The following is a 27,672-nucleotide window of genomic DNA, read 5'->3' as shown; positions in this document are numbered from 1 at the left end:
TAGAGAGCCTGCCATCAAGGCAAATCAGCCATTCCAAGCTGAGAAAGGGCAGTACCTTCTTGAGTGTCCCACCAGGAAAGCAGAAACACATGAAGAAAAGGAGGGCAGAAAAGGTGAAACCATGATTGACAGAAGCAAACGCACAGACTTAAGACCCTCTTTTCTGGGACTTAAGAAGGCCATTTACTAGTGAAAGACAAATCTTATGGGGAAACAAAGGGCAAGAGAACAAACAGAAGGCAACACTTCGAGGCCAGGGATGGGGGGTGAGGGGCGAGGGGCGAGGCTTGGGCACCAAATGCCATCTCCGCTTGCTAATTCAAGGTGATTCAAAACGAAGTGAAGCTGATTCTCAGTTATTTTAAGTCTTCTTTATTTACAGTGTAAGTCTCCAAAAGGTCAAGGCAGTTTTATCTCTTAAATAACATGTCAATCATATAAAACAGCTAGAACCAAAGTAGAGAAATATATACAATATAATACATTAAGTATTTTCAATATTGTTAATTGAATTCTTCGTATTAAATTAAAAGAGAATATTATGATTTACAATGTCATTTCTCTAGTTAAAATCAAACCTGTCAAAAGACATAATGTACATTTTTTACAAAACCAGCACAGCAGCATTAATAAAACTGCTCATGATTGTAATTTTTGTTTTCTATAATATACTGCACCCGTGTTACAAAAACAAATAAACAAAAAGGCATTGCACTAGATGGTTTGAATACTGTCTAAGTCAGTATGTTGACACTTGAGGAACAATGAATGGCCTGACCTGTTTCACCACCAGGCTCATTCACAAGTTTCCATTCTGCTAGCTAAATAAACTTTCTGCGGGTAGATGACTCTTCCTTGGCCGAATGCTAATCAGTAAAATGCCAAGGAGACACTGATGCCACCAAAACCAATACAAACCTATTTACAATACCCAATAAAAGCCAAAGCTAGAAAACCACTAATGGCTGGATCAAGAAAAAAATTATAAGCAGCATTTTGTAGGAAATTTTGAATGTCTACAAATTTAAATTATTCAACAAACTACAAAAGGGCTTGCAATAGCCGATTCCCCTTATTTTTCTCAGACTTGGGTAAGAAAAAGTAAATCTTTTTAATTTTTCCATAAAGTGTTGATGGCATCAAAACCCTTCATATTTATAAATAAGATGTCTATACAATGCAACACGTTCACAGAGTTTTCTTGTGCTACTATCCATTTTCTCAGGATTAGTATTTTATTCTAAGGAAGAAAGTAGTAAGATTTCTTCCTCAGTCTTAACTTTTCAACATCAATATTCTCCAAACCTCAGAAGGGAACTCACGGGACGTGAGTGGTCATTCAATGCTTAACACCAAGGAGCACAACACTGGAAGCCCCTTATATACACATATGGTAGCGGCCTCCACAAAAGCAGCGGGGGGGGGGGGCGGTGTGAGGATATATATAGTTCTACCACTCACAAATTTACTTCCCTTTCATTAAGACATTTTAAAAGGACAGATCACCCTTGCAAGGTAGCAAGTATTGCTTGGGATCGTATTATACTGGAACTTCTTTAGCCTCAAAATTATCTAAGAGGCAGCAGTGCTTTAAAAAAGAGGTCTTCAAGTCATGGGCAGGGAAAACGTGACACACACTATGGTCAGGAATTATTCCAGGGGAGGATTCCAGCTCCACATATTTGGTATTGAGACCAAAACAAAGAAACCACCTGACTACAGTGAAGGAAAGCTACCTTTTCCTGGGGAGTGCATGAATGAGGGGGCAGGAAACGGACAAACAATCCTAAGTATCCTGACTGAAAAAAAGAACAGAGACATTGTTCTGGACTGGAGAAGTTACATTCCATCCACCTGTTTCACTTCTGCCGGAGCCCATCCCTTTCTCGTCTGTAATATCAAAATTAAAACCACTAGTGTTCTGTGAGTTTCAAAAGGCACACCACGTTTATTTAAAAAGTGCTTAAAATTAGTCCTAAGACCTTGGTCAACTTGTTAACTAGTCCAAAACAAACCATGTATCCAATAAGCATCAAACACCAAACTAATGCTTTCCTTCTCTAAAGCAAACTTTCCAAAATGTTCCTATTTCACATACTTATAGTCTCTGTAACTGGAATGTACCCAGACTTCTTTTTCTTATTTTGTGAAAGTTACAATAGAAATGTGCTATTAGAGGAAGCCTGAAAAGAGAACTTTATAAAACTTTATAAATCCCCAAATTACCCTTGTTAGGGAGAGCAGCCACGAGGAAATATTTGTCCTTCTGTTATTTCCTCAAGGTTAGTTTAGTACTGTCTCAGATCACTTTTAAACAAAGAAAAACTCTATTAAACAAGAAGTTCCTTACTACAAATATTTTATCTCTTAACATTTCTCAATAATCAGAACTGGCCGAGAAACTAGTGCAGAAAGTTAAGAAACAGATGTCCACACTAGAAACCTCTTAGTTTTACAGATGTCATTTAAATCGCTATTTATATTGAAAAAGACACTTTACCTTTACAGAAAACAAGCAAGTGTTTACGTCTCACCCAATATCTTGGGTAAGGTCCAATTTATTTTTTCCATTAAAAAAAAGAAATCCTCAGTAATTCTCCCTTTGGGAAGTTAGTCACAATAGACCAATTTACTGTTTCCCTGAAAGTGGAGGAAAACCTAGAATATGAGCATGTGTGGGTAAGTGCAGTTGAACATATTAATTGCACAAAAGTTATAAACAAGCTTAAAAAACAGCTCCAAAAGAAGGCTTACAGTTAATGGCTAGAGTCTCCTGTCACCCGCAGAGAAGACAGAACTTAAAACACAGCAAGCACACTGAAAAACTCAAAAAACACTCTTACCTTTAAGAACACAACAGGATTCCCAACTTAAGTCAAATGCCCCAATAAAACAAGAACAGACTGGGTCCATTTTTTTCACTGGCCATTAAGAGAGTAATTCAGAATTTTTTAAAGGTTTCAGAAAATCTGATAATAGGCAACATTATACTTTTAGGTAAGAAACACAAAACAAATTCACCACCTCTACAAATGTTAAGTAAAGAGTATGTCAAATGAGACACTGGGAAAGCCAAAATCTAGGAAGCATTATTTTCTTAACAGGACTGTTAACAAAACCAACACCCCATTTTTTCACCCTTATCTCCTCACCTCTGACCATACATTCGTCTTTAGCCCTTTGAAATGTGTCTGTATTTTAGCTTAAGTGGAAAAATGTTCATGCAACTTCCCAGCATAAGACAGCTAATTTGTAGTTATCGAAAACCAAAGTGCAAATCCATGGTGTTTTAACCCTTCAGTTACAGACGGCCCACTCGACCACAGAACGGGAAGGCCTTGGCATACAGTGGTGAATGTGATGAAGAAATAAAACATGTAGCTTATTTTTGGTCCTTTGTTCCGGGCCCCTTTCATTCACAGTCCATTTCAAAATCATGTGCTCCCTTTCAGCAGTTCAGACCTAAACCTGTCCAGTGGTCTGGAACCATCAGGAAATATTTGTCCATCGCTTCACAAAATCTAGTCCTGTACAACTCCGGAGAGACCACAGTTGGCATTTTACCTAAGATTATAAAAGAGCAAAGAGAAAAAGCTGTTACAGAGCTGACTCGAACAGCTATGTTCTTTCATGACAACTGCTGTAAAGACACACACACACATAACACACACACATAACAGTCTCAGAAAGGAGGTAGGGTGTGTCCACTGTGCCACATAACAGGGTCTTTCTGGTAGGGGTTTCTATTTTAACAGACTGGCTCCCGGGGGCACCTGGGTGGTGCGGTCAGTCGGTCAGTCGAGTGTCCGACTCTTGATTTCGGCTCAGGTAAGGATCTCAGGGCCATGACAGCGAGCCCAGAGTCAGGTTCGGCACTGAGCCTGCTCAAGATTCTCTCTCCATTTCCCTCTACCCCATTCCCCCACCTTCTACCTGACAAATAAGAGACCAGCTCTTGTCTAGAGATGAGAGAAGTGTGAAAGCACAAATGGAGCCAGCAAGGCTCAGAGAACTTCGAAGATTTCAACTGTTAATTAAAAACAACCCCTTATTCAGAATATCTAGCTTTTTGGTGGGGGGTAACTTTTCATTCTGGCATTTTAACACAACTTGAAAACCAATTATTTCCCCACCTATGCAATTCCCTTTATTATTTGATCATTTTGGAAATGATAAAATCAGAGATAACCGCTTATTTTTTTAGGATTTAAAAAGTACCCATTTCTTAAATGTTAACCGATAAGGAAGACAGGAGAATAATTTAAAGAATAAGCAAAACTTCTGCTCACCTTGTCCTCCTAAAATTCCTGTTGATTTCACAACCATCTCGAGCTTTTTGTCCCATGTAAATGTTCGAATATAATCTGTTACAGGAAGCAAGGTTAGCAGTACAGCTATGTTAGTAAATATAAGAAGATAACAACAGTATTTACTACTACTTCTACAATGTTTACTGAATGCTAACAATATTGCCAGGCACTGTCCCAAGGGTTTTTTCCATTTAATTCTTTTAATCCTCCTAATAACGTCACAAGGCTTCCTTTATGAGTAACTTTTGAATACAGATATTTTTGGTAAAGATAATGAAATGAAAATGAGACACTGAACAGAAGGTAACTAAAATTTAAAAGCTATTGTTGAATTTTCAAATGAAAGTTGGTGAAAATATTTAATAAGCTATGACTAACCCGATTTCAGTATAATCTTCAATTTACTCCGGCTTCAATCATGAACTGTAAGTAACATATGCTCACTGACTTACCTATAATTCCGACGACCAGCTCGTTGCTAGTATCATCTCGTCCAACCAGCAAAGAGTAGTCTATAATGAGGTGGCTAGAAAGAAAGTGGGAGTCACTACGGATCGAGGCTCTCAGCACGGCTTTGGAATGAGAACGGATATACAGAGGATTGTCTCGAACCATCTTTAAGAGATTTTCATCCAGCAGGACCACATCACAACTCTCTTTCCCAGTATCGGTTTTTACATTTCTATTCCTAAGCGAACCCTTCAAATCAAAAACCTAGAAGAAAGAAAAATTTCCGTCATTTATGCATGAGTTGCATAATTAATTAATGTAATAAACTGGAAATGCAAAAAGATTCCTTGTTGCCTATACCATTACACAGATTTTTAAATTTAATTTTAAAACTTAATCATAACTTATATAATTGCATTAAACATATTATATATTATATTAAATATATTACATATAAAATTACATATAAGGCGTGCATTATAATTATGCAAGACATAAAACAGATGATAATTCAATTCATCATTGAGAATTAACACCCAGGTATTCAGCTACTCAAACACTTGAAGAATAAACTAACCTACTTAATCAACTTTAAGATACATTAACAAATAACTCCAAAAATTTAATACTGGATCATAAAGCAGTTTAAAAACCAGATGCAAACAGTCTTAGGAAACTTATAGTTTTGATATCAAAACTCCACATAATACTAAGGCAATGTAGAAGTTAAATTTGGCTACCAAGTGAGGTTTAATACTATCGAATAAGGTGTTATTCTCTGATTCATTACATTCAGGAACCAGAAGTGCAAAAGGTTCCAGTAGCTAAATGGTTTGCACAGTTCAATATCCTTACCTGTGCCATCTTTCTCCCATAGAAAAGATTTTCCATGACAAGGAGATCTAACTTCTTCTCAGTGTTGTTTTGAGAATTCTTATAACCAATTCTGTAAACTCCAAGAATTTTAGCCAATGCAGTGGGCCTCTAAACAAGAAAATCTGTAATTTAATACCCATATCTGGATCACCCATGTAATATCCAAACAAGATTTTCTATTAATATGACCAAAGGACTTTGAAAGAAACTTAAACCCTTAAATCTCAGAAGTAAAAACAGCAATGCCAATAAAAACATTAGATCCCATGTTCTCCCAAAGGATAATGCTTTATAATTTCTCAGTCACAAATTTTGTCATGACATATAATTTCCTCCCAAATATGCAATAAACCATAAATGGAAAAAAAACAATCTAATGACTCCTTTATACACTTACTGGGAGGATCATTGCTAAATGTCAAGTGGGCAAACCCGACAGGCACTGGTTTTCTTTCTACCTAAGGACCAACACATGCAGGTCTCAACAAATATTTCCAATTTCTGTCTCGACAAAATTACAAATTATAATGTGCAGCTATTTTCATCCAATCGTAATGTTTCTACACACACACAAATTAAATGCAACCTGCTGGGGATTTCTTGGCTCCTCACTGGCAAAAATGGGAAAGAGAGTATGAGTGCATTCTATCAGAGCTCAATATCAAAAAAGATCCAGACACGTCCGGTTCCTATCTTAGCATGGAAAAAACTGCCACCAGGACTCTCAGGATGTGAAAAAGTCCAGAAAATTCTAATTAATTAAACCAATTAAACCAATTAAACCAACGTTTGGGATTTCTACCTTTTGTTGAACAGCATTTGTAATGTAATTGAAGTAGTGCGGTGCGAAGTCGAGGAAAGACTGGACTTCCAGACGAGGCATCTGCTTCAAAATGAATCTGTCATCTAAAAGGCAGAAGCGTCATTGATGTTCATTCAGTCACAATATTTCCTGAGGTAACCTGTACTACATCATTCCAAATATCCCAACTGATGTCCCATCCCAATGACGTCCATCCCAAATGATATGTTTGCTTCATAGCTTTAAGGGAGATTTTCTGATATCACAGAGAACATTTTCATCAGAACATAGTTCTCAAGTAACGGAGGGCTCAAAGAGTTCCTGAGGATTAAACAGTCAAGACGCCTCTACCTTTGACAGTACCAGACCTGAATTCATAACTAGATAGTCTACTTCTTAAAACTACTAAGTAAAATTTTGTAGACTCCTTTAACAATGCAGTGAGTCACAGTTATGAAAGCTCTTATCTAGCCACATTTTGCTTGATATTTGCTCCTGCTGCATTTTCCCGGATAATTTTGTTTTCAGGGTATGGAGAATAGAATGTGAAGTACAAATGGTCATCATCTTCTATAAACCTTTGCAGGTGAAGAACTTGGCCCTCCTATTTTCAGGTTAAGTATTTGTATTTTTATCTTTGTCTCATCAGCTCTGGGGAACCCTTCTGAGTCTTCTAGAAGTTCTCCATTACATTCTACATTTGTCGAAGTCAGGACCAGAGAGAGTTTAGTAAGGATCGAATCAATGTCTGTCTCTAACTGCACACCACATACCTGTATATTCTTTTAAATATTGTTACTACGTCCTCTCCAGCAGAAAAACAGAAAACTTCGTCTGCCAGCTGACTATATACAACCTCAGTTCAAGGGATTCACAAATTATCTGAGGGGGAAAGATGGCTACTACTCAACTCAGTGAGTAAGTGACTAAAAAGACGTACCCTCAGTTGCATAAAAGGCAGCTCCTGATTTGCCCCCGCGGGCCTGCCAGGGCGACGAGTGGGAAAGAGAACGAATGAAATCATCTTCACTGCTGCCCAGAATCACTTCGCGCATCTTGTGAAACTCTCCCGCGTAGTACAGGCGACAGTAAAACTTGGCATTTGCATCAGAAAATTCTATGAACAGAAGTGTTTAAAAAAAGAAGGAGAATCAGAAATCTCTCTTTTTTTGAATCAGAATCAGAAATCTCTCTTCTGTCTTTTGTGAATCAGAAATCTCTCTTCTGTCTTGCCCACTCCCCCACGCCCGACAAATCTGACCATTTCATTTTCTCTGAGATGCCATTTCTCATGTTAAGTTTACACCCCTATTTATCACAGGTCTGTTAAAATGATTCTCAGGGAAGACTGAAAACCATCTAATGACCTTACAGAAAAATCAAACATAAAATAAGACCCATTTCTAATTTTAAACTGGTTACTGTACTTTAATCATTATACTTTTACACCTTAAATTTTACTGTACTTATTATTCTAGATGATAAATTTCTGGCATACACACACAATTCTAGACACGTCAAGGCTCTATGGCTCTAGATTACACAATAATTATTTAAACATTAGAAATTAAATTACACCTTATAAATTAAATTATAATTTCTTTATATATTAAATAATGTTTATTTTATAAACCAAATCTAGATTAAGTAAAACTTATGTCAGCACACAGACAATATTCATTCCAAGAAATAGGATATTATCTAATATAATGCCAGAAGCCTTAAATAATAGTTTTCTCAATTACAGTCCCTGTCCCCAAACTAACAGTATTTTATCTCATACTTACGAAGCTCCACATGAGGATTTATTAGTTGTTTCTTTTGTGTATCTCCTCCATCTACCTCATCTAAAAAGTTTTAAGATCATTAGTAAAGTCAGTTTTCAATGGGTTATCAGTTCATTTTGTCTTTTTCCCCTGACATAACAATAAAAACTAGTAAGTCAATTCTTGTTATCCTGGTCAAGTCACTCCCGAGCAAGAATTATGTGTACAATCAAACTTTATAAACTATTACAAAAATATAAGTACCTTTTGAAAGAGCAATTTCCAGATTAAAAATAGAGAATTCTGGTTGAAGAATAATTTTTCTTATATCTGATTCCTCTGATAACAATATACTCTCATTAAACTCTGCCTCTGAAACTAATAATATACTATATGCTAACTGGTTTTAAATAAAAAAATACAGATTAAAAAAAAACCAAAATAATACAGTAACACAGCTCTTTTGTCAAGTTCCCATTACTTCTTTATCAGTTTCTGACTGTTTTCCCTGTGTGTGGAATAATGCTTCTCCAACAGCTTGAAATGCTTTCTTTGTCATATACTAAGATATATACATATAATACATAAAATATACTAGTGTCTACTTCACAGCTATTTTTTATACTTGATTTGTGTGGCAAAGCTACTGCTAGATGCACTCTAATTATTACAAATTTGGAATATATGTCAAGAGCTAGAAGAAGTGATCCTCCATGTTTCACATTTCTAAATTATTTTTTTCAAAGCACCAATGTCTTCCAAGGATTACAGCCCAACAGAAGTCTATAGAATACTAAACAGATATCTTAATTACTAATGAAAATTTATTATGCTAACTTTTAGACTACTAATTCATGATCTAACTCTTTCTGTAAAGGGCCAGATGGTAAGAATTTTATTCAGTCACAACTATTCAATTTATCGATATGACTCGCAAGCAGCCAATCAGTCAATGAATGGGCATGCTTCTGTTCCAATACACTTTATTTCCAAAACAGGTCAGCACAGTTTACTGATGCCTGGTCTACCCCATATTCAAACACAATCAGGTAGATATATTTTTAAATATCAAAATGAAGGCAGACATCAATACCCTCAACCCTACAGAGACTGGGAAAGAAAAGAAATGTCTGAGTGGGTAGTGGGATGAAAACATTTAAGTATGTAACTATGAATTCCAAGGTGAGATTGATGTTTTACATGTTTAATGTCACTCAGTCCTCAATAAACCATGGAAGACATTACTTTTGCCACTTCACAGTTATGGAAACCAAGGATTTCTGATCCTTAGTAACACAGTAAGTGATCGCAATAATATCTAAAGCCAGCTGGACTCTACAAGTGCCATGCTTTTTCCACTCTGCCATACTGAGGCATGAGAAAAGAGCGAATGCCCTGGTTTCAGCAGTAAGAATTATCTATTCAAGGCTATAAAAACACAAGCAAGTAAAATAATCACATTTGGTCTCCTTTCACACACCTTGAGGCTCAATGCCTTGACTCTCCGTCCCCTCCTTGCCCGTCTGCCCAACCTGGTAGTAAGCACTATCTGCTCCACGTAAGGTCTCTCTCTTCTGGGAAGAGAGATCAGGGCTTTTCCCTGCTGTCCCTCGGAAGAAGGACAGCATTCCAGAAGCCTTTTTGGCTAAAAATAAAAAGTAATATATTAAGTACAGGTCACTGCAGATGGAAAATAAAGATTTTCAACTCATTCTTTTGTTAGTAATAACCATTATATAAGGGTAATAAATATGAGTCATACTGATACTTTCATTTGCACAGACTATCATTCCACATGTTTTATGGGGTCTGGGGCTGGATTATTAGCCAAGCACTTTTATTATCAGAAATATAAAAGAAAAAGCAATGTTCAGATAACTGTGTATCAAAATGTGAGAAATTCTACAGAACATCTTTCCAAAATATCTTTACATGGCAGTCATAATCTTTTTTCTTTTAAAGATGTATTTATTTATTTAAGAGAGAGAGCACATGTGTGCACCACTGCAGGGAGGGACAGAGGGAAAGAATCTCAAGCAGACTCCCCACTGAGCACACAGCCCAAAGCGGGGCTCGATCCCACAACCTGTGAGATCACGACCTGAGCTGAAACCAAGTGTTGGAAGCTTAACCAACAGATCCACCCAGGCACCCCAGCAGTCATAATATCTTAAGCAACAAAATTCAAGACTAAATTCTTACATTATTACAACAGTTAATTAAACTAATACAGAGCAATACTACGATCTACAAGAACTCAGAGTTAAAAATAACATCTCTATATCATTTGTGTTCCTATATTTTAACACAGCAAAATCTAAGATGTTTTCAGCATTTTTCAGAAATTAGTATAAGATGGCCAAAAATATTACTAAAGTTTACTCTATACTCTCATTCTTAGTTTGGAGTTTAGTATACTTATATCATCTATGTATGATCTATGAGCTTAGCACATATGATTCTAATCTTGTACATTTGCCATCTACAAAATCCACATAAAATATCACTCATAAAGTGCTTAGTTAGGGTGGCAGACACCATTATGGCCTCCTTAATACCCAAGCCCATCTTGTTCCTTGATGAAAGAACTGCAATTTTGTTTGGGGCAGCAATGTGGAAAGCCCCAGAAAATGAATCATGATTTATAAAAGCAACAAGGGCAGTGCTAGTCACTACAGTCCCCGTCTCCCTTGCAGAGAGGGGTGACCAAGAGACTCAGTTCTAGCCAACAAGGGGAAAGGGGAAGCCTCTCTATTCCTATTAAAGGAAACAGCCGCAGCTTGTAGCTACCTCCCTTGCTTCAATTCCAAGTGGAGACATGAACTGGAACATTCTGATCATGTGGAAAACTTAAGAGAATCATAAAGAAATCACTCCTCTCTTGTCATGACAATGCTGACTAGCTGAACCGATGCCAGCAACTGCCTGCCTCTGGACATTGCTATTTTACAAAAATACACTGTTTGTTTGAGCCTCAGCAGTCACTTGAGTTTTCTGTTATTTGTAGGGAGTACATTCCTGACAAAGCCAGAGAGCTTTGTTCAAATCCCAACTTCCTGCTACCTCTATAATCTTGAGCAGGTTACTGAAGTCTTAACTTTCTTTCCAAAAAATGGGGATATGTCAAATAACTCTTATGAGGTTATTGTGGGGATTAAAGAACAGGACCCGTGAAAAATTCTTTTCACAATGCCAACAATACTGTGAAAACTTTTTCAGAAGTCTCTCTTAGGGCACGTGGGTGGCTCAGTCAGTTAGGCCTCTGCCTTCAGCTCAGGTCATGATCCCAGGGTCCTGGGATCGAGTCCCACATCAGGCTCCCTGCTCAGCAAGAAGTCTGCTTCTTCCTCTTATTCCACCCCTTCCCCTGTTCATGCTCTCTCTCCCAAATAAATAAATTCTTTTTCTTAAAAAGTCTCTCTCAGCTTGTATACTTTCAACTGAAAGCTCTAAAAAGGCAGATTCTGCTTCTTTTTGCATAGATCTATGAATTTCTAGAAGTTTCAAATCTAGTAATAAGGTAAAGATCAAGGAAAAGCAAAATATTTACAAAAGAGGACATACAAAAATTTTTTAATGCTTCTTATATCATAAAGACCAGAAGTAATAAATTCTTGCCAGCTGGCATTTCTTATTTAATGTTTTCTTCTTCAAACCATAATTACAAATAACACTAATAATAAGTATTCCTCCATGTATAATCTTACTTGGCTGTGGTTCTGCTTCTGCTGCACGGTTTGTCTGTCCTCCACTGACCTCAGGTAATCTAATAGGGCTGCTACTCTTTGGTCTGCTATCTAAAGTACTGAACAAAAAAAAAAAAAAAAAGGAAAAGTTAGCTTCATACAATTTGGACAGAAAATGATTCCTACATTAATCTACTCCCCACCTAATCCCAATCACGGTATCCAAAATCTGATTCATAATTTATATAAACACACGTTATTAACACAGAAGAAAAAGTCTTGAAATGTCTACTGGACTTAAGAAAAAGAAAGCAAAATACTGTAAATATAAAAGTGTATGGAAAATACATGAAAGCAGAGGCTTTTATAGTATCTCCCCAAGTTCATTAGAGCTATCTTAGCACCTGTAAGTCAAACAATTACAGAAAATACCAATTTCATATTTCTCAGGCTAGTTACCATGATAATAAATAAATCCAGATCAAATTTTGTCACCTTAGTGAAGGTGTAAAACTTACTTCAATAAGAACCAAAATAATGAGCCGATGACAATTTCTGTCTAAATGTCTAAAATATTGAATATACCAAAAGAACTGGTGGGGGGTTTGGTTTTGTTTTTAAACTATTTGGGATCTTTAAGTATTATGGAAAATTCACAAATATTTTAAATTACAAAGTAAAGCAGTAGGTTACTAATTTCACAAGTAATGAAAACAAGGAGAATTTAAAATGCTGTAAGTTTAAGTCTGCAATATATACTACACTTCTATGTCATGTATCAGAAAACTGTATCCAAAGGCCCTGTTTAAGGCCTTTTGCTATACTTGAATTTTGTTCTGTCAATTGTTTGCTAAAGTTTGAGTGCCACTGTCAGTATCCTAGCAACTTTCACACTCATAATATGCTATAAAATAAAATTGAAGTATCAAAGCACGAGTGTTTAAAAAATGATACAGCCAAATGAAGTGAATTCTACTCAATCACGGATCACCTGTTTGTTGGAAGCCCTTCTTCGGCACTGCTCCGCTGAGTCGCTTTGGATAATTCCTCTAAGGCATTTCGGTATTCTTTACAACTTAGGGTAGAAATAGGTTGAAAATGTTAACTTAAACATTAAGTTTCTCTTCAAAATATATCAGATACTTTAGAGTAAGTTCCACATTACAGAAATACAATCATTTTATGTGTCCATAATAAAACATATTTGAGTCAACTAACAAAAGTTATCAAGTAGAAGCCTCAAGAAGATCATCTTCACAGATAATAATGCAAAATACAAACCAACACATCAACCAGCATCAATATCCTAAACAATGATTGTGAAAGCCTACGTATTAACATTTAGATCAAACATCTTCAGGGATAGAACAGGTAATTTAAAGTATAAAACTTCAGATGTTAGTATAATAGAACAGCAAGAAAAGGAACTTGAGAGTGCTTTTCTATTAAAAGGTACTGAACTTTAGGAAAAAAATCCAACTCTTGGACTAGAAGTCTGAGAGCCCTGATTTAGATATATCAGATGTCAGGGAACAAGAGAAGCATATATTATTTTTCAAGACATTAGAAGAAAGTGATTTCTACTGGAATACTCAATTCTTCACAGTACAAAAGAAATTTTGTATTTGGTTGACTTTCCTACCTTTCTTACCTATTAATGTAGTAAGACTAAGCAATAAAGAAGTAAATATTAATTTTCTAAAGGACAAAAGGCAAAAACAAAAAAAAGTCACATGAAATCTCCTAAAGAAAAGAAATTCCTCATAATCCAAACAGACTCTAAACTTCATAAATGCTAAGGCATATAAATCTATCTTGTTTATTCCTATAAATCTAATGCCTACTATACCACATATTGTAGATATTCAAATATTTGCAGAATAAGCAGCCTCCTTGTAACCAATATATAAAAAGAAAAATTTACATTTTAATGCCTTCCAGCAGAAAAAGAATTTAATTAAACATCTTAGATTATACTTAAACTAAGTTCTACCACTACCGAGATATTGTTGTGATTAAAAAGCACTATCTTTTTAGACATAAGATATAAATATTTTTAGAGGCTTTTTTTTAAAGACACATGATAACTGTTGGCATGTAAGTGGGTTAAGACATAGGAATGGCATTACTCTAGTAAGAAAACCTTACGTGCTGTGTGTGAGAAGCAGGAAGGAAATTAAGAGTACAAAAGATACTCAGATAATATGTTTTATTATATCAGTAAGTAAGTATAATAAGGAAGGGATACAATGGATATACAGTATAATAGAAAGTTTAGAGGATATAAGGATAAGTAAGTAACTTGCCTAGTCGATTTAGTTAGAAGCTTGCTTAAGAATCATCCTATTGTTATCTGGGCAAAGAATACACTTTCAGACCCAAAGACAACAAGCTACATGCCCAAAGAATATATATTCTTGTTTGTATTTAATCATTCCACCCTACTCTCTATAAAAGATCTAAAACTAAGGCCATTCACAAATATACATAAAATATAAAGATCTAATCATAGGTGAAAAAGTCCCATGAAAAATACCTGAGAGCAAAAGCAATGATGGAGCTGGGTTCCCTCTCACAAACCGCAATGGGCACCCGTTCATGTTCATACATTAGGTAGTGTTTATCTGGATCACTGTTGAAATTTTTTAAATAAACCAGTAAGAACAAAATTAGCAGGAAATGACATATACAAACCACTAATACATTATAAGTAAATTTCAAGACAATTTTAAGTTAACTAAATATGACGCAATTATAAGACTATAATTAAGTAAACCAAAAGGTATGCAGAAACTGAACAAAACCAAACAGCCAAGAAAAATGTATCAATAAAAAGTTTTTAAAGGCCACTGAAAAATCATCAGATTTAGTCTTCGAGTCCGAGAGTTCTGGATTAGTTATTCCAAACACTTTCCATGCTGCCAAGACTTTGAGCCACATTCATCTCCAAAAGTATTTATAATGAACAGCAGAAGTGGGAAAGATTTTGTTCTACTCTAAGCCTGAAAGATGAGTTTTCTAGAAATTGTGGAAAATGTACCATGAGTCCAACAAGAAATAATGTAACACAAATGCTCTCCTATTATTATATGGAAACTCAAAGGGGTGACCATTTTAACCCCAATCTTGATCCCCGGACTTCCACCCTCCAGCCCCTAGAGAAGCATTCATTCATCTGTGTAATAGCTATGTACTGAGCACCCACTGTACCGGAGACACAGTATTAAAAAAAACTAATACTGAGCACCTAACTTGGAGAAGATGTTAACAATTCAGAGGTAGGAAAAAATAGGCATGGTAGAGTTTATAGTACAGTAGGTGTAAAGAAACAAATAACCTTACGAATAAAAACAATCACCTTCTGTGGTATGTTTCACGAGGGAAACATGAGTTACAAATTATTTGTAACAAAGAGACCTAATCTGGCTAGGGCAGGGAGCTAGGAGAAGGGTCTGAAGTTTTCCTGAGGAAAAATTCAAGGAGTTAATGACTACAGAAGAAAATGAGGGTGTGGGCAAAGGCCATACAACAGGTGGGACAATAACCCACTCAAGAAATTATGATACTGGAGTGGGAAGCAGAGAAGACAGGGACCCTCACAGACTATAGTATGAACGCTACACGTCCCCTCCCTGAGACAGGGAGTTCCAAAGAGCAGTGACTTTCCTTATTAATCTTGTTCTACATCCTCAGGCACCAGAGCTGGCACTCAGTAAATTTAAATATTGACTGAAGAAATAAATACAAAAGTCAGTTAAGAACAAAGGTCCTTATTAACAAATGTCCACCTTTTGGATACACTTGAGCAGCATTTGATGGTTACACAGATCAACCAGCGGGGAAAAAAACAAACTCTCACAGCCAGCCTATTTTCTTTCCAACTCAGAAAACCCTATACAAACAAGATCTCATGAAAACTTGTATGGGTCACTGTAATACATCACCACTGACAGAAAAGTACCATGTCCCATTAAGTTATTAGGTCAATAATGTCATCTTCACATACAACCAGTAGTATGTTTTTATGATTATGGGATCAATAGATGTAGCAGTGTATCTTTAATATATATATAGGTATAAAAATATATATATGTATAAACAATTATTTTCAGAATCAGTAATCTTAAGCATTAAGCAACATTATAATGCTTTTTTCATCCACTCATCTACTATGTAATGATGATTAATTACTACATAATAATTCTACAAATTACATTATACCAAAAGACATCTTTTACTATGATGAAGTGTAATTTATGATTGAAAAGTATATATACAATTAAATAAATATATCTAAATATGGAGAGAATAAATCTATACAAAGAGGTTTTTATTAAAATTAAGTGAAAATAAAACCACTCAACAACAGCCACTGACATTTAAAATACTTACAAAGGAAATGGAATAGGGTTATAGCTATTTCCTGGAAGCAAATTTGCAAAGATGGCTTTCATGGTTGATTTTTCCTTCACTTGGCTGTCTGTGGATCCCAGCAAATGTCCATCAAACACATCTAGGATAAAAAATATGCTACTTACATGTTAATATTCAGAAAGAGTAAAAAGAAAAGGAAATATAAAGTATCAACATTATTTCTTGTCATTCGTGGAACACAGACATATGCACACCATAATTACCAATTAAGGTACAAAATTTCTCATCTGGGAATAAGGACTCTTTGGGGATGGAAGAAGCAGCAATAGTGAAGAAGCATACACAGCACTGATTCCAAGAAGCACTCTGTTCTACGTCTGACCCTCTCTGAAACTGGCATCATCCTATAATCGACGGCTTCCCATTGCAGGGGCCGGGCAGCAACCACGATGTAAGTACTGCCTGAGCATGCACGCACTTAGCCACAGCTCTTCTTGTCATCACTTCACCTCAGTTATATGTGCTGTCATCATTACATCATAGTTTAATTGCAATTTAAAAGTTATTTTTAAAGTTTACAGTACTTAAGTAGTTACTGCTTAAACAGAAAACAAGGAAAGAGAGAAGCGAGGCAAAAATGTGCTATTAGTGAAAGAAACAGCTGTTGTTGGAGAAATGGCTATAATTTCTCTTATTTTCTTACAAGGAAATAACAAGAAAGTGTGCTTTATGGAACTCAAGAAAGTAATACCCCCAGAAAACAGGAATCAGGGTAACATTCTGTTACTGAGATATTTCTATGTCAACTAGTGCAGCTGAAGAAGTGATATAGTAAAAAGCTCTACCTAAAATAGCACTTTTTTTTTAAATTTTAGAGAGAAAGATAGAGAAAAAGAGAAGCACACGTGCCTGAGAGGAAGGAGCAGCAGAGGGAGGGGAGAGACAGAATCCACAAGCAGACTCCCCAGCTGAGCTTGGAGCCCAATGTGGGGCTCGATCCCAGGACCCTGAGATCATGATCTGAGCCAAAACCAAGGTCGGACACTTAACCAAATGCGCCTCCCACATGCCCCAATAGCACTTTTAATAAGCATAAAATTTACAAAATCTGAGAAATAAAAAAGCATTGTATCAAAGCATTTGTGGTGCTTTCCTTTTCTGGATCAAGTACAGTAAAAGTGACTTCAACTGCACCTTCAGAGCTGCTGGCTGTGTCGAGGTCAGGGGGCCCTGCCCCCAGCTGTTCAGGCATGACCTCTGGTGGAGTAGGCAACTGGAGATGGGTAGAACTCGTGGAGCTCTGACTGGACAGGGTTGTTAGGAAGCGATCCTCTAAAGAAAAACAAACTTAAGTGAATCATTTAAAAATGATGACCCCATGTCTACCTAATAGGAATTTTTTTAAATGTCAACTCATATTTCTACTTCCTAAACCAAAGAATTTTAGCTTCCTAAAAATTATCTAGGCCCTTTTAGCACATATTTTAGAAACAGATACAAATACCCAAACAGGTTATATGATTTGGTCACAGTCAGGTCTTAGTGACAACACTGTGACTGGCAACCCAAGTCTGATTCCAATCCAATATCCTTTTCCACTAGGCCATAATAGCTACCTAAACACTAGTCCGTTCAGTTTTACCAGGGCACCAATGGGAAAAAAAAATCACATACTCACTCTCAGGGGGAAAGTTCACTTAATTATAATAGAAATGCTAAGAATTATGAGTTGAGTTCATATTCTACAAAGGCAGTCTAAGGAAACTTCCATACAAATTTTCTAAGATGGCATCAAGTTATTCAATGAAATACTGTGAAAGACAACTTAGATGTAGGAAAGATTTTAGTAACATAAAAAATATAAATTAAACTTTCTAATGTTTTTGCAGTCAAACCTGATGACTTTGGAAGAGGCAAAACAAAAATTTTGTTCTTTGCTCTTCCCTTAACAGCAGCCATCTCTATATATCGTGCATTTCTTTATCCTAATTTATTTTCTTGCAATATACTTTATGATAATCTTAAACTGACAGTGCCTCGATACTCTACAGGAAGGAAAACAAAGTCTGGAACAACTATGTCAGAAAAAATTCTCAAAATTAGCCACTGAAATAACCTACAGACCAAGAAATTTCTTTAAATCCAATAGCAAGTGATCACCAGACTCAAGCACCAACCTTTTTCTCCATTTTGAAGCCCTGGAGAAATATTTCTTGGAGCTGCATCCATCGCACTTATCTGTAGAGAAGTAAATACTTTACTCTTAAGGAAACATTAAAATCACATTTTTAAAACTTTCTTAAGAATTATTAAGACACTCAGCTTTTTTGTGGGTTATAACTTTTGATTTTTACCTTATTAGAAATTAAAACTGAAAGTTTTAGAATATGCATTAATTCATTTTTTTGCAATAATTCATTTAAGAATAATAAGCTCTTACAAGTCAACATAAATAACATTTTTAAATTAAAAAATAGCTATTTACCAAAAAAACTGGTCAAAGTGGCATTGTTTTACACTTTCGCAAATACTTTTACGCTTTTGCAAATACTTTAAGTATTTTGCAAATACTAATCTATTGAGCTATACTATTATGATTGAAGAGTATAAAGAAAATCTAGCCCCACATAAATATGCAATTGAAAAAGGGAAATCATGTATGGCCCTCAAAAGGGACTTTAAAAACCCCCAGGAGTCCTTGAACTACACTTGGAGAATGTGCTCTAAAGAGTAGCTCACTTCCTAGCATTAAGGCATCTAAAAACTACTTATGATTACCCATTAAACTTAGTAATCTTTTATTATCCACTGGATAATGGGATAATATCCATTATTATCCCATATCCGGTAACATATATTTCAAATCACTATAAACCCTGTATACAATTTGATTACAAAGCCATTTCTTAGATGGCTACTTAGAACATTCTTAGATTTGCTCACCATACCAGAGAGACCTCCCTGGCCCTAGTCACCCTAAATAAATTAACTGACCACCAGCCACTTCCTTAGCAAGACTCTCCATTTCCCTTATTTTATTTTTTTCTTCATAGCCTTTTTCCCATTTGTTTTTTAAGTTTATTGTTCACTGGTTTATTGTCAGTGTCCACCTCATTAGACAAATGTTCCACAAGGATAGTAACTATGGCCTTTATTCAGAACTATATGCCTTAAACCTAGAATAGTGCCTGAAAGTATTCAAAAACTAGTTACTGAATTAAAGTACAGGCAGTGCTACAGATTTTCACATCAACTTTCAAACCTTCAAAAAGATGACCATCTACTGAATGATTTTGTATTTTCAATTCTGTGTCTACCTATTATAATTAAAGGTCTTACACCGCCAGTTTTGCAGTTTCTTCAGTGAGCAAATGAAAAAGCCACTACAGCTAACACTAATGGTGTTAGCCATTGATAACCCTAGATTACTTGGCAAATACTAGTTACAAATCATCTTCGGTAACTCTTACTCTTACTCTCACCTAAATTTTAAGGAAAAGTGATTCCTACACAGTTGTTCCTAAGACAAAAAAGAAGCATCAAGATCTAAGGCACTTGAATTTATCATTTTATGGAAATACTTCTCTACAGATACTATACATTTGTATAAAAAAATAATCTCTCAAAGTCCCTCATCATATGAGTATATTAAGCCCTTATGGGGTGCCTGGGTCACACGGTTGGTTAAGCATCCAACTCTTGGTTTCAGCTTGGGTTGTGTTCTCAGGATCATGAGATCAAGCCCCACAACAGGGGTCCGTGCTCAGCGCAGAGTCTACACGAGACTGTCTCTCCCTCTCCCTCTGCCCCTGGCCCCTGCATGTGTGCTCTCTCGCTCTCTCTCTCTCTCTCTCTCTCAATCCCTAAAATAAAAAAATAAAATCTTTTTTTTTAAAAAAAAAAAACCAAAAAAAAAAAAAAGAATAGTAAGCCCTTATATTATAATGACATTAATAATTTATCAGAAAACATGGTTCATGTAATAGGCAGAATTCTAAGATGGCCCCCCAAAGTCCTGCCCCCTGGTATACACAATCCCCTTTCCCAGTTAGTCAATTAAAACACTAATTTAAATACTGCTGCTGTGAAGGGATTCTGCAGATATATTTAAGGTCCCAAACTGGTTAACCTTAAAATGGGGAGAGATTATCCAGGTAGTGACCTAATCACATAAATCCTTCAAACCTGTGTCTAGAGGTCAGAGAACAGGAATTGGGAAATTAGAAGCATGCGTTGTTGTAAGCCTTGAAGATGAAACGGGGCTCGTGCAGGCATGCGGGCAGCCTCTAGGAGTTAAGAATGAGCTCTGGTCACCTGCCAGCAACAAAAGTGGGACCTTCGACCTCTAACCACTAGGAATTAAATTCTGCCAACACCCTGGATGAGCATGGAAGATGACCCTGAGCCTCAGGGAAGATAACGGCCCTGGCTGAAATCATGACTTGAGCTATATGAGACTGAGCAGAGATCCCAGCCACACTGTACCAGATGCTGGCCCCCTGAAAAAGATAAACTTGTGTGTTAGGTCACAAAGTCTGTGGTAATTTGTGATACAATAAGACAAAACTAATACAGTTAGGAAAAGCCAACTAAATCAATGTGCAGAACAAACCCAATGCTAGGTCCCTTAAGAAAAACTTCCTGCTTAAACACAGAGATAAAAACACACACACACACACACACAAAACTACATAGTAAAATAAATTAGAACTCTATCATATACTCAGAGCATCCCTAACTTTTCCTTTATGGCACCTACTGCCACCATGATGCTGTTTCCAGTGATGCCGACAGAGAGTGGCTTTTGATAGATGTTTGAAATGAACAAACAATTGTATTTCAAGCAAGATAAAAAATTAATCCAGGCCATGTCTCTTTGAAGCCTTACAACTGCAAAATGAAAGACTCTATCTAATATTATTAAAACCATGTATTAAATTACCACTTGAAAGTGTCTTAAGTGAAATTAACTGTAATACTTATATCAACGAAAGACCAAAAATGAGACCACATTTCTTTACCTTGCTTTCTTCCCCCTGTCTCAGTCTTCCAGGACTTGGAGGAACTGAAGGTCGCTTTCTACCCTTTTCCTGCTGGAAAAGGTCCTGTAATCTATAATTAAAGGATTGTGGGGGGAGAACATAGTTTGTTTCTAATATCCTGAATAAGGTATACAAATTTTCTCTTTACAATTGTGAAACCACAATAAGTAGATTCTCCTATTCCAATTGCAATAGTTATTAAAATTATACATAACTTTCTTATTTCTAACCAACTAATCAAGAGCTGTGAGTGATATGACAGTAGTTATAAAAGAGTAACAAGTTATTGTAAGAGACAGCATAACGTAACAAAAAAAAACAAAAAACAGGAGCATTAGAGATGAAGAGACCTCAGCTCAAAACCCAGCTCTGGGGACGCCTGGGTGGCTCAGTTGGTTGAGCAGCTGCCTTCGGCTGCCTTCGGCTCAGGTCATGATCCCAGCGTCCTGGGATCGAGTCCCACATCGGGCTCCTTGCTCATCAGGGAGCCTGCTTCTCCCTCTGCCTCTGCCTGCCATTCTGTCTGCCTGTGCTTGCTCTCTCTCCCTCTCTCTCTCTCTGACAAATAAATAAATAAAATCTTAAAAAAAAAAAAAAAAAACAGCTCTGACAATTAATAACTATACAGCTTGGGGAAATGCCTTAGTCTTTAGAGCTTCTGTAAAATGGAAACAGTATATACACTGTAGGATTCACAAGACCAAATAAAAGACTGAATGTCCATCTAGGCCTTACTCACTGCCTAGCATAATGCAGATGTTCCATAAATAAATGCTATAATAATTCAATTGAACTTTTAAATAAGCATCAGAGGGAAATATGTCCCCCAATAAAAATTTACATAAAGGTCTAAGATACACATAATAATATACTTGAAAGTCCTGGCCTAAAAACCAATAATCACTCCACAGCATATTAATTAAGGTATATTATATTCAATAAGCACACACACTCTTAAGTATCTGAAACAGCACTGAATGCTACTCTCATCTGTTTTTTTATCTTTACAAACCACCTGAAGATTAGCATATATGTTTTAAATGATGAAGGGGAGGTGTTGACAGAAAAATAAAAACTTCTACAACTTAAGAATTAAATGTAGCATCACAATAAAGGCCTTTCAATTAAAAACATCATGGCAGGGCGCCTGGGTGGCTCAGTGGGTTAAGCCTCTGCCTTCGGCTCAGGTCATGATCTCAGGGTCCTGGGATCGAGCCCCACATCGGGCTCTCTGCTCAGTGAGGAGCCTGCTTCCCCCCCCCCGCCTCTGCCTGCCTCTCTGCCTACTTGTGATCTCTGTCAAATAAATAAATAAAATCTTAAAAAAAAAAAAAATCATGGCAGAGCAAATTTTGCAAAAACGTTCAGAAAAGCACCAGGCGGTAAAGCGCACCTGTTATTCCAAGCTTGCAGTACTTCGCAGAGACTTTGCTTCTTGGCGATGAGGGACTCGAAGACAGACTGCAGCTGCTGAGGGGCGTCCACTGAGGAAGACATGAGCCTCGCTTGCATCTTCTCGATCCAGTTCTTGAACTCGCCTTCCTCCATCTACAAGGAAAGAAGCAATTCCAGCCACCTGAGACCCACCCCTCAAGAAACTTCTGATAAGTTTTTTAACTTTTGAGCTTCTGTCAAAGAAATGAATGACCTCTTTTTGTGCAAAGATATCTTCCATTTTTTCTTCTCTCGTTTTGCTAAATGTATCCGTTTTCAAAGATGCAAGTCTCTCATCAACAGCAAGATACACCTGTGAAACTCTAACAAAAACATAAACGTTAAACATCTTAGAAAAGTTGGAATTAAATTTTCTAATCTCACATAGAAAAACAACACACAAAACTTTTTATTTTATTGAATTAAGAATCATACACAATTGTGCTACACAAAAAAGACCTAAGAGGATGTACATCAAAGTTTCAACAGCTGTTATGTCTAAGAGGGTTTGATTTCTTTTTTATACTTTTTGCAGTCTACATTTTTTTTTAAAGATTTTTTATTTATTTGACAGAAAGATCACAAGTAGGCAGAGAGGTAGACAGATAGAAATGGGGAAGCAGGCTCCCCACTGAGCAGAGAGCCCAACTTGGGGCTCGATCCCAGGACCCTGAGATCATGACCTGAGCTGAAGGTAAAGGCTTAACCTTCTGAGCCACCCAGGCACCCCAGTCTACATTTTTTTTACATCGGACATATATAACATATATTTAGAAAAATAGTTATTTATGTTTTCAAAGAAAGCTAAATGAACAAACCTGATATTTTAAAATATGTGTACATTAGAGACAGATGTCTATATACACAAAAACAGATGATCAAAGAAAGTAAAACTTACTTTTGAAAGAAGTCCTTCAGGTCCTGAAGAAGGGACACTTTTAATGGGGCCTGACGTTTAATGAATATTTTGGGGAGTGGAACACATACTTCAAGAAGCCGAATGGGAGAATAACTGAGAGAAAAAAAATACAAACAACAGTAGAAAAGTAAAAAAATTTTAACATCTTGAGTAGAGATAAACCTAAATTCTATGAGGTACAAGACAAAGTTTCTATAATACAGCATTTTAAAACAATTAAAAAAATACTGAAGACAACGTTCAACCATTATAAATATCCTCCCCAATTCTGGAAGGGTTTTGTCCTGTTTGTTTCTTCACTGTACTGTGACCTCATCATGTATCGCCTAAAGCACAACGGGGATATAAACCTTTAAGAAGGGGAGGAACTCCTTCCTACAGTTCGTCTAGAAGCAGGTCACCTTCCCAGCTCCTGAGGATTCCTCGTGAGTCTTTCATCCTCATGAGTCCCTTAGGAGACTTCCTACCCGTGAGTTTCTGTTGTCTAATGAATCTATCACCCATCCAGGTGGTAAATTCATGTTTAAAGCTCTTGCTTCCAAAAGGAAATAAGCTCTAAGTATCAGTATTTCCGAAGTCCTATTTTGTGTCAGAGTTGTTTTAGGGGCTGAGGATATAGCACTAAACAAGGGCCAGAATTACTGCCCTGGTGAGTCAGGAAGAAGGAGACTTGGGCAATAAACAAAACAAAGAGTTCAAATATCTATTATATCAGACAGTAAGTGCTCTAGAGAAAACTAAAGTAAGCAAGGGAAGTAAGCAGGGAGTGCTGGGCGTGAGGAGTCAGGGCAGGAGCAATAGAAACAAAGACCCATAGGACCGGTCAGAAAAGCAGGCAGATAGCTGGGGAGTGGAGGGGCGGATCAGGGAGGGAAAATCAAGTACAAGCCTCCCTGGCAAGATCCTACCTGATATAAAGGAGGCTGCAGTGAGGGGATAGGCATAAGTGAGCGGACAGAAGCAGGAGGTGAGAACAGAGAGGTACTGAGCAGCCAGAGCACATAGGGAGCTCACAGGCCCATAAACAGGCTCGCTGAAACAGACACCCATGGAAGGGTCTGCAGCAGAGGAGTGGCCTGAGCCGATTTTCACTTAACAGAATCACCCTGACTACTGTGTTGAGATCAGACCGCAGGAGGCAAGCCAAAGGATAACTGAGTGAGCCCACTGCAGTACTCTAGGGAAAGGCAACAGAGGCCCAGCCCAGAGTGGCAGTGGTGATGGTCAGAGGCATTCAGATTCTGGATATATTTTGAAGGCAGAGCCTGAAGGCTTTCTCAAATCATATAATATCACAGGGTACCCATTCTGCAAACTCGTGATTTTAGCTCTATCTGGAATATCCAGTTAACTTTAAGCTAGTTAATGTCTTAACAAAAATTCTAAAAAATGCTTACGGAAAATAGTGGTTAAGATTAACACCTGTAACAGCAGAGCTACTAGTTCCTATCATGACTTCATCACTTGCTAGCTCTCTCAGTGACCAATAAGCTCGAAAGTGAGGTAATAATCATACCTATTTCTTAAATTAAGGATGAAGTAAAATGACAACACTGAAAGTTCTTAGCACAGAGTATGACCCTCCACATCTGCAATGGTAGGGGTGGGGAACAACACACACCACAAAGTAATTCAATCCAGTTACAGAAGAAATGTCACAAAGCCGTCTAGGGTGTATGTGACTGCGTGCGTGTAAGATCACTCTGCCTTCTTACCTGAAAGATGCCACCATCTGATTATAGGAGAAATACTGGTGATAATCATGGTGGATGGAGTGACCACATGGCTCAGCATTAGCTCTGCGAGTGTACTGGTGCCCATAAAACCTAAGTTCAAGGTATTTTGCAAATGACATGGACCAGGACTCATTGGAAAGAGCAACAACTGGTGTTACCTGAAATTCATATAAATCATTTGTTATATAATCACATACTGAGAATCTTTTTTAAAAAATAATTTATTTTCTAGTACAAATCTAATATATTCTGAATGAAGAAAACTGGAAAAAGAAAGAAAGGTTTATAAGTGGCTAGAGTTAGGGATGGCTGGGGAAGCAGTATCACTGGTGATCCCACCCCACCAGTATCAATATGCTAGTATATTTACTTTCTATGTATGTTTATGTATATTTATATGTATGTATATATGTACATATATATGTAAATGAATACATAGGAGGTACCCAGTGTATTTATAAATAAAAATCCCTTCCTATAATTAGTTTCTTGTATTATTTTTACTTAGCAATGTCTCCTATGTATTTTCCCACATAAGATAATCTCATACAACTTGATTTTTAATAGCCATAGAGTATCCCATTATATGGACATCTAACCAATCCTTACTGATATGCTTTCAAGATATTACAAGTTTTTCTCTATTCTAATGATGCTCTGATGAACTTTCTTGTGTGTGTGTGTGTGTGTGTGTGTGTGTGCGCGCGTAATTACTTACAAATATCCACAATTATTTCCTTGGAATAAATTAAGGAAAGTAGGAATTGGTAGGCCAAAGAGCATGAACATTTATTCAGTCTTTGACACTTTTTGCCACATTGTCTTCTATAACTGGGGTACTGGGAAGTGCCTGGGTGGCACAGTGGGTTGTGTCTGCCTTCTGCTCAGCTGGATCCTGGGATCGAGTCCCAGGTGAGGCTCCCTGCTCAGTTGGGAGTGTGCTTCTCCCTCTTCCTCTGCCCCAACCCCCCACCCCCACCACTTGCGTTCCCTCTCTCTCTCAAGTAAATAAAATCTTAAAGGAAAAAAAAACTGGTGTATTTGTTTACACAATCTCTAACAATACCTGAGAATATCAATTTCCCCACTTTCTTACCAATCTCAGGAATTATAAACCTTTAAAATGTAATTTCTTAAAAACAAAATAAAACTACACTTACTGGTTTTCTTAACACTTCTCTGACTACTGAGCAAAATCTATTTGCACAAGTCTACTGGCCATTTCTGTTAAATTGCTTTGTTATGCCTTTTGCCCTTTTTCTATTATCGTGCCTTACAGAAATTTAATACTAAGTATATTACTAGTTGGTCATATTATAAGTTTTTTGACACATGGAAGTTTTTTTCATTTTTGTGTAACAAAAACTGTTTGCTTTTTCCTTTCTAACATAACCCCAAAGGCAAAAGTCTTGTTTTAAAATAAAGTACATACACCAAGGCATGTAAGATATACAAATCTAATTTAAGTTATTCATTTAATTCACTGCTCGATCTAGAGAAGTTCATATATTCCACAACAAAATATTACCCGCTGTCTAAAGGGAACAAAAGGCCTATAAGAACAAGTATAAAAAGATAGGTAATTATAAGAAATGATTTCATGGCTGTATGCTCGCTACTGCAGAATGAACAGACTTTGATTTTACATTCCTCAACCACTGACATTGATACAGGTCACACTATTATTTTATCTGTAATTCTCATATTTGCCTTCCAAAAGCACACTCCAAAATAAGCAAATGAAGTTATTAAACTTGGCATACGTTCACTGCAAACAATTTGGATAAAAAGTAAATATTAAAAGCATAATATTGTCACCAAGTACTTCCTCTAGAGTGAAAAAAGAAAAGTACACACAAGAAATAAAACACATGGTCTTTTTCTCAAGAGATCAAATTTTTAAATTTAATTTAATTTAATATTTTCATGTGTGTGTTCCAAAATTCATTGTTTATGCACTACACCCAGTGCTCCATGCAATACGTATTGCACCTCAAGAGATCAATTTAAACATGGTCTCAGCTGTATCTCTTAAGATAGGAATGTTGATATAGGCTCAAACAGACACAAACATCCTAGAGCGCTATCATTGTTGTGCTACAAGTCTGTCTCCCCCACTAAAGGACAGGAGCGATGCCCAGGCCCTCACATAGTCCCCAGCACACAGACCGTGCTAAATAAGTGTCTGCTGAATAAATAAACATAACTGAAAATTGTCAAGATATAATCTCTGTAATTTTACTGAACAAGGTATCTGTATGTTACCTAATGACTGAT

At 36.7% G+C, this 27,672-nt stretch overlaps 1 protein-coding gene across 4 annotated transcripts in view; it reads right to left on the bottom strand.

Moving 5' to 3' along the window:
* Positions 1–349: 349 nt before the first annotated feature.
* LOC111145703 (phosphoinositide kinase, FYVE-type zinc finger containing) overlaps positions 350–27,672 on the bottom strand; it is a 77,668-nt gene continuing 50,345 nt past the window's right edge. For all 4 annotated transcript variants that reach the window (XM_022500842.1, XM_022500832.1, XM_022500853.1 and 1 more), the window contains 19 exons: positions 25,375–25,553; positions 23,639–23,752; positions 22,955–23,063; positions 22,700–22,854; positions 21,286–21,376; positions 18,442–18,502; positions 17,459–17,596; positions 16,283–16,403; positions 14,427–14,522; positions 12,882–12,965; positions 11,912–12,009; positions 9,685–9,849; positions 8,226–8,285; positions 7,379–7,555; positions 6,439–6,542; positions 5,616–5,744; positions 4,763–5,024; positions 4,290–4,364; positions 350–3,564 (listed from right to left, as the gene is read on the bottom strand). In XM_022500842.1, the coding sequence (XP_022356550.1) occupies positions 3,449–3,564; positions 4,290–4,364; positions 4,763–5,024; positions 5,616–5,744; positions 6,439–6,542; positions 7,379–7,555; positions 8,226–8,285; positions 9,685–9,849; positions 11,912–12,009; positions 12,882–12,965; positions 14,427–14,522; positions 16,283–16,403; positions 17,459–17,596; positions 18,442–18,502; positions 21,286–21,376; positions 22,700–22,854; positions 22,955–23,063; positions 23,639–23,752; positions 25,375–25,553 (2,334 nt within the window). In that variant the 3' untranslated portion in view covers positions 350–3,448. The remainder of the gene's footprint in view (positions 3,565–4,289; positions 4,365–4,762; positions 5,025–5,615; positions 5,745–6,438; positions 6,543–7,378; positions 7,556–8,225; positions 8,286–9,684; positions 9,850–11,911; positions 12,010–12,881; positions 12,966–14,426; positions 14,523–16,282; positions 16,404–17,458; positions 17,597–18,441; positions 18,503–21,285; positions 21,377–22,699; positions 22,855–22,954; positions 23,064–23,638; positions 23,753–25,374; positions 25,554–27,672) is intronic.

Source organism: Enhydra lutris, unplaced genomic scaffold, assembly GCF_002288905.1.
Source record: "Enhydra lutris kenyoni isolate GAN:26980312 unplaced genomic scaffold, ASM228890v2 scaffoldscaffold1, whole genome shotgun sequence".
Taxonomy (NCBI): domain Eukaryota; kingdom Metazoa; phylum Chordata; class Mammalia; order Carnivora; family Mustelidae; genus Enhydra; species Enhydra lutris.
Note: the sequence above shows the minus strand (reverse complement) of the source record. Positions and strands in the feature narration are given on the sequence as shown.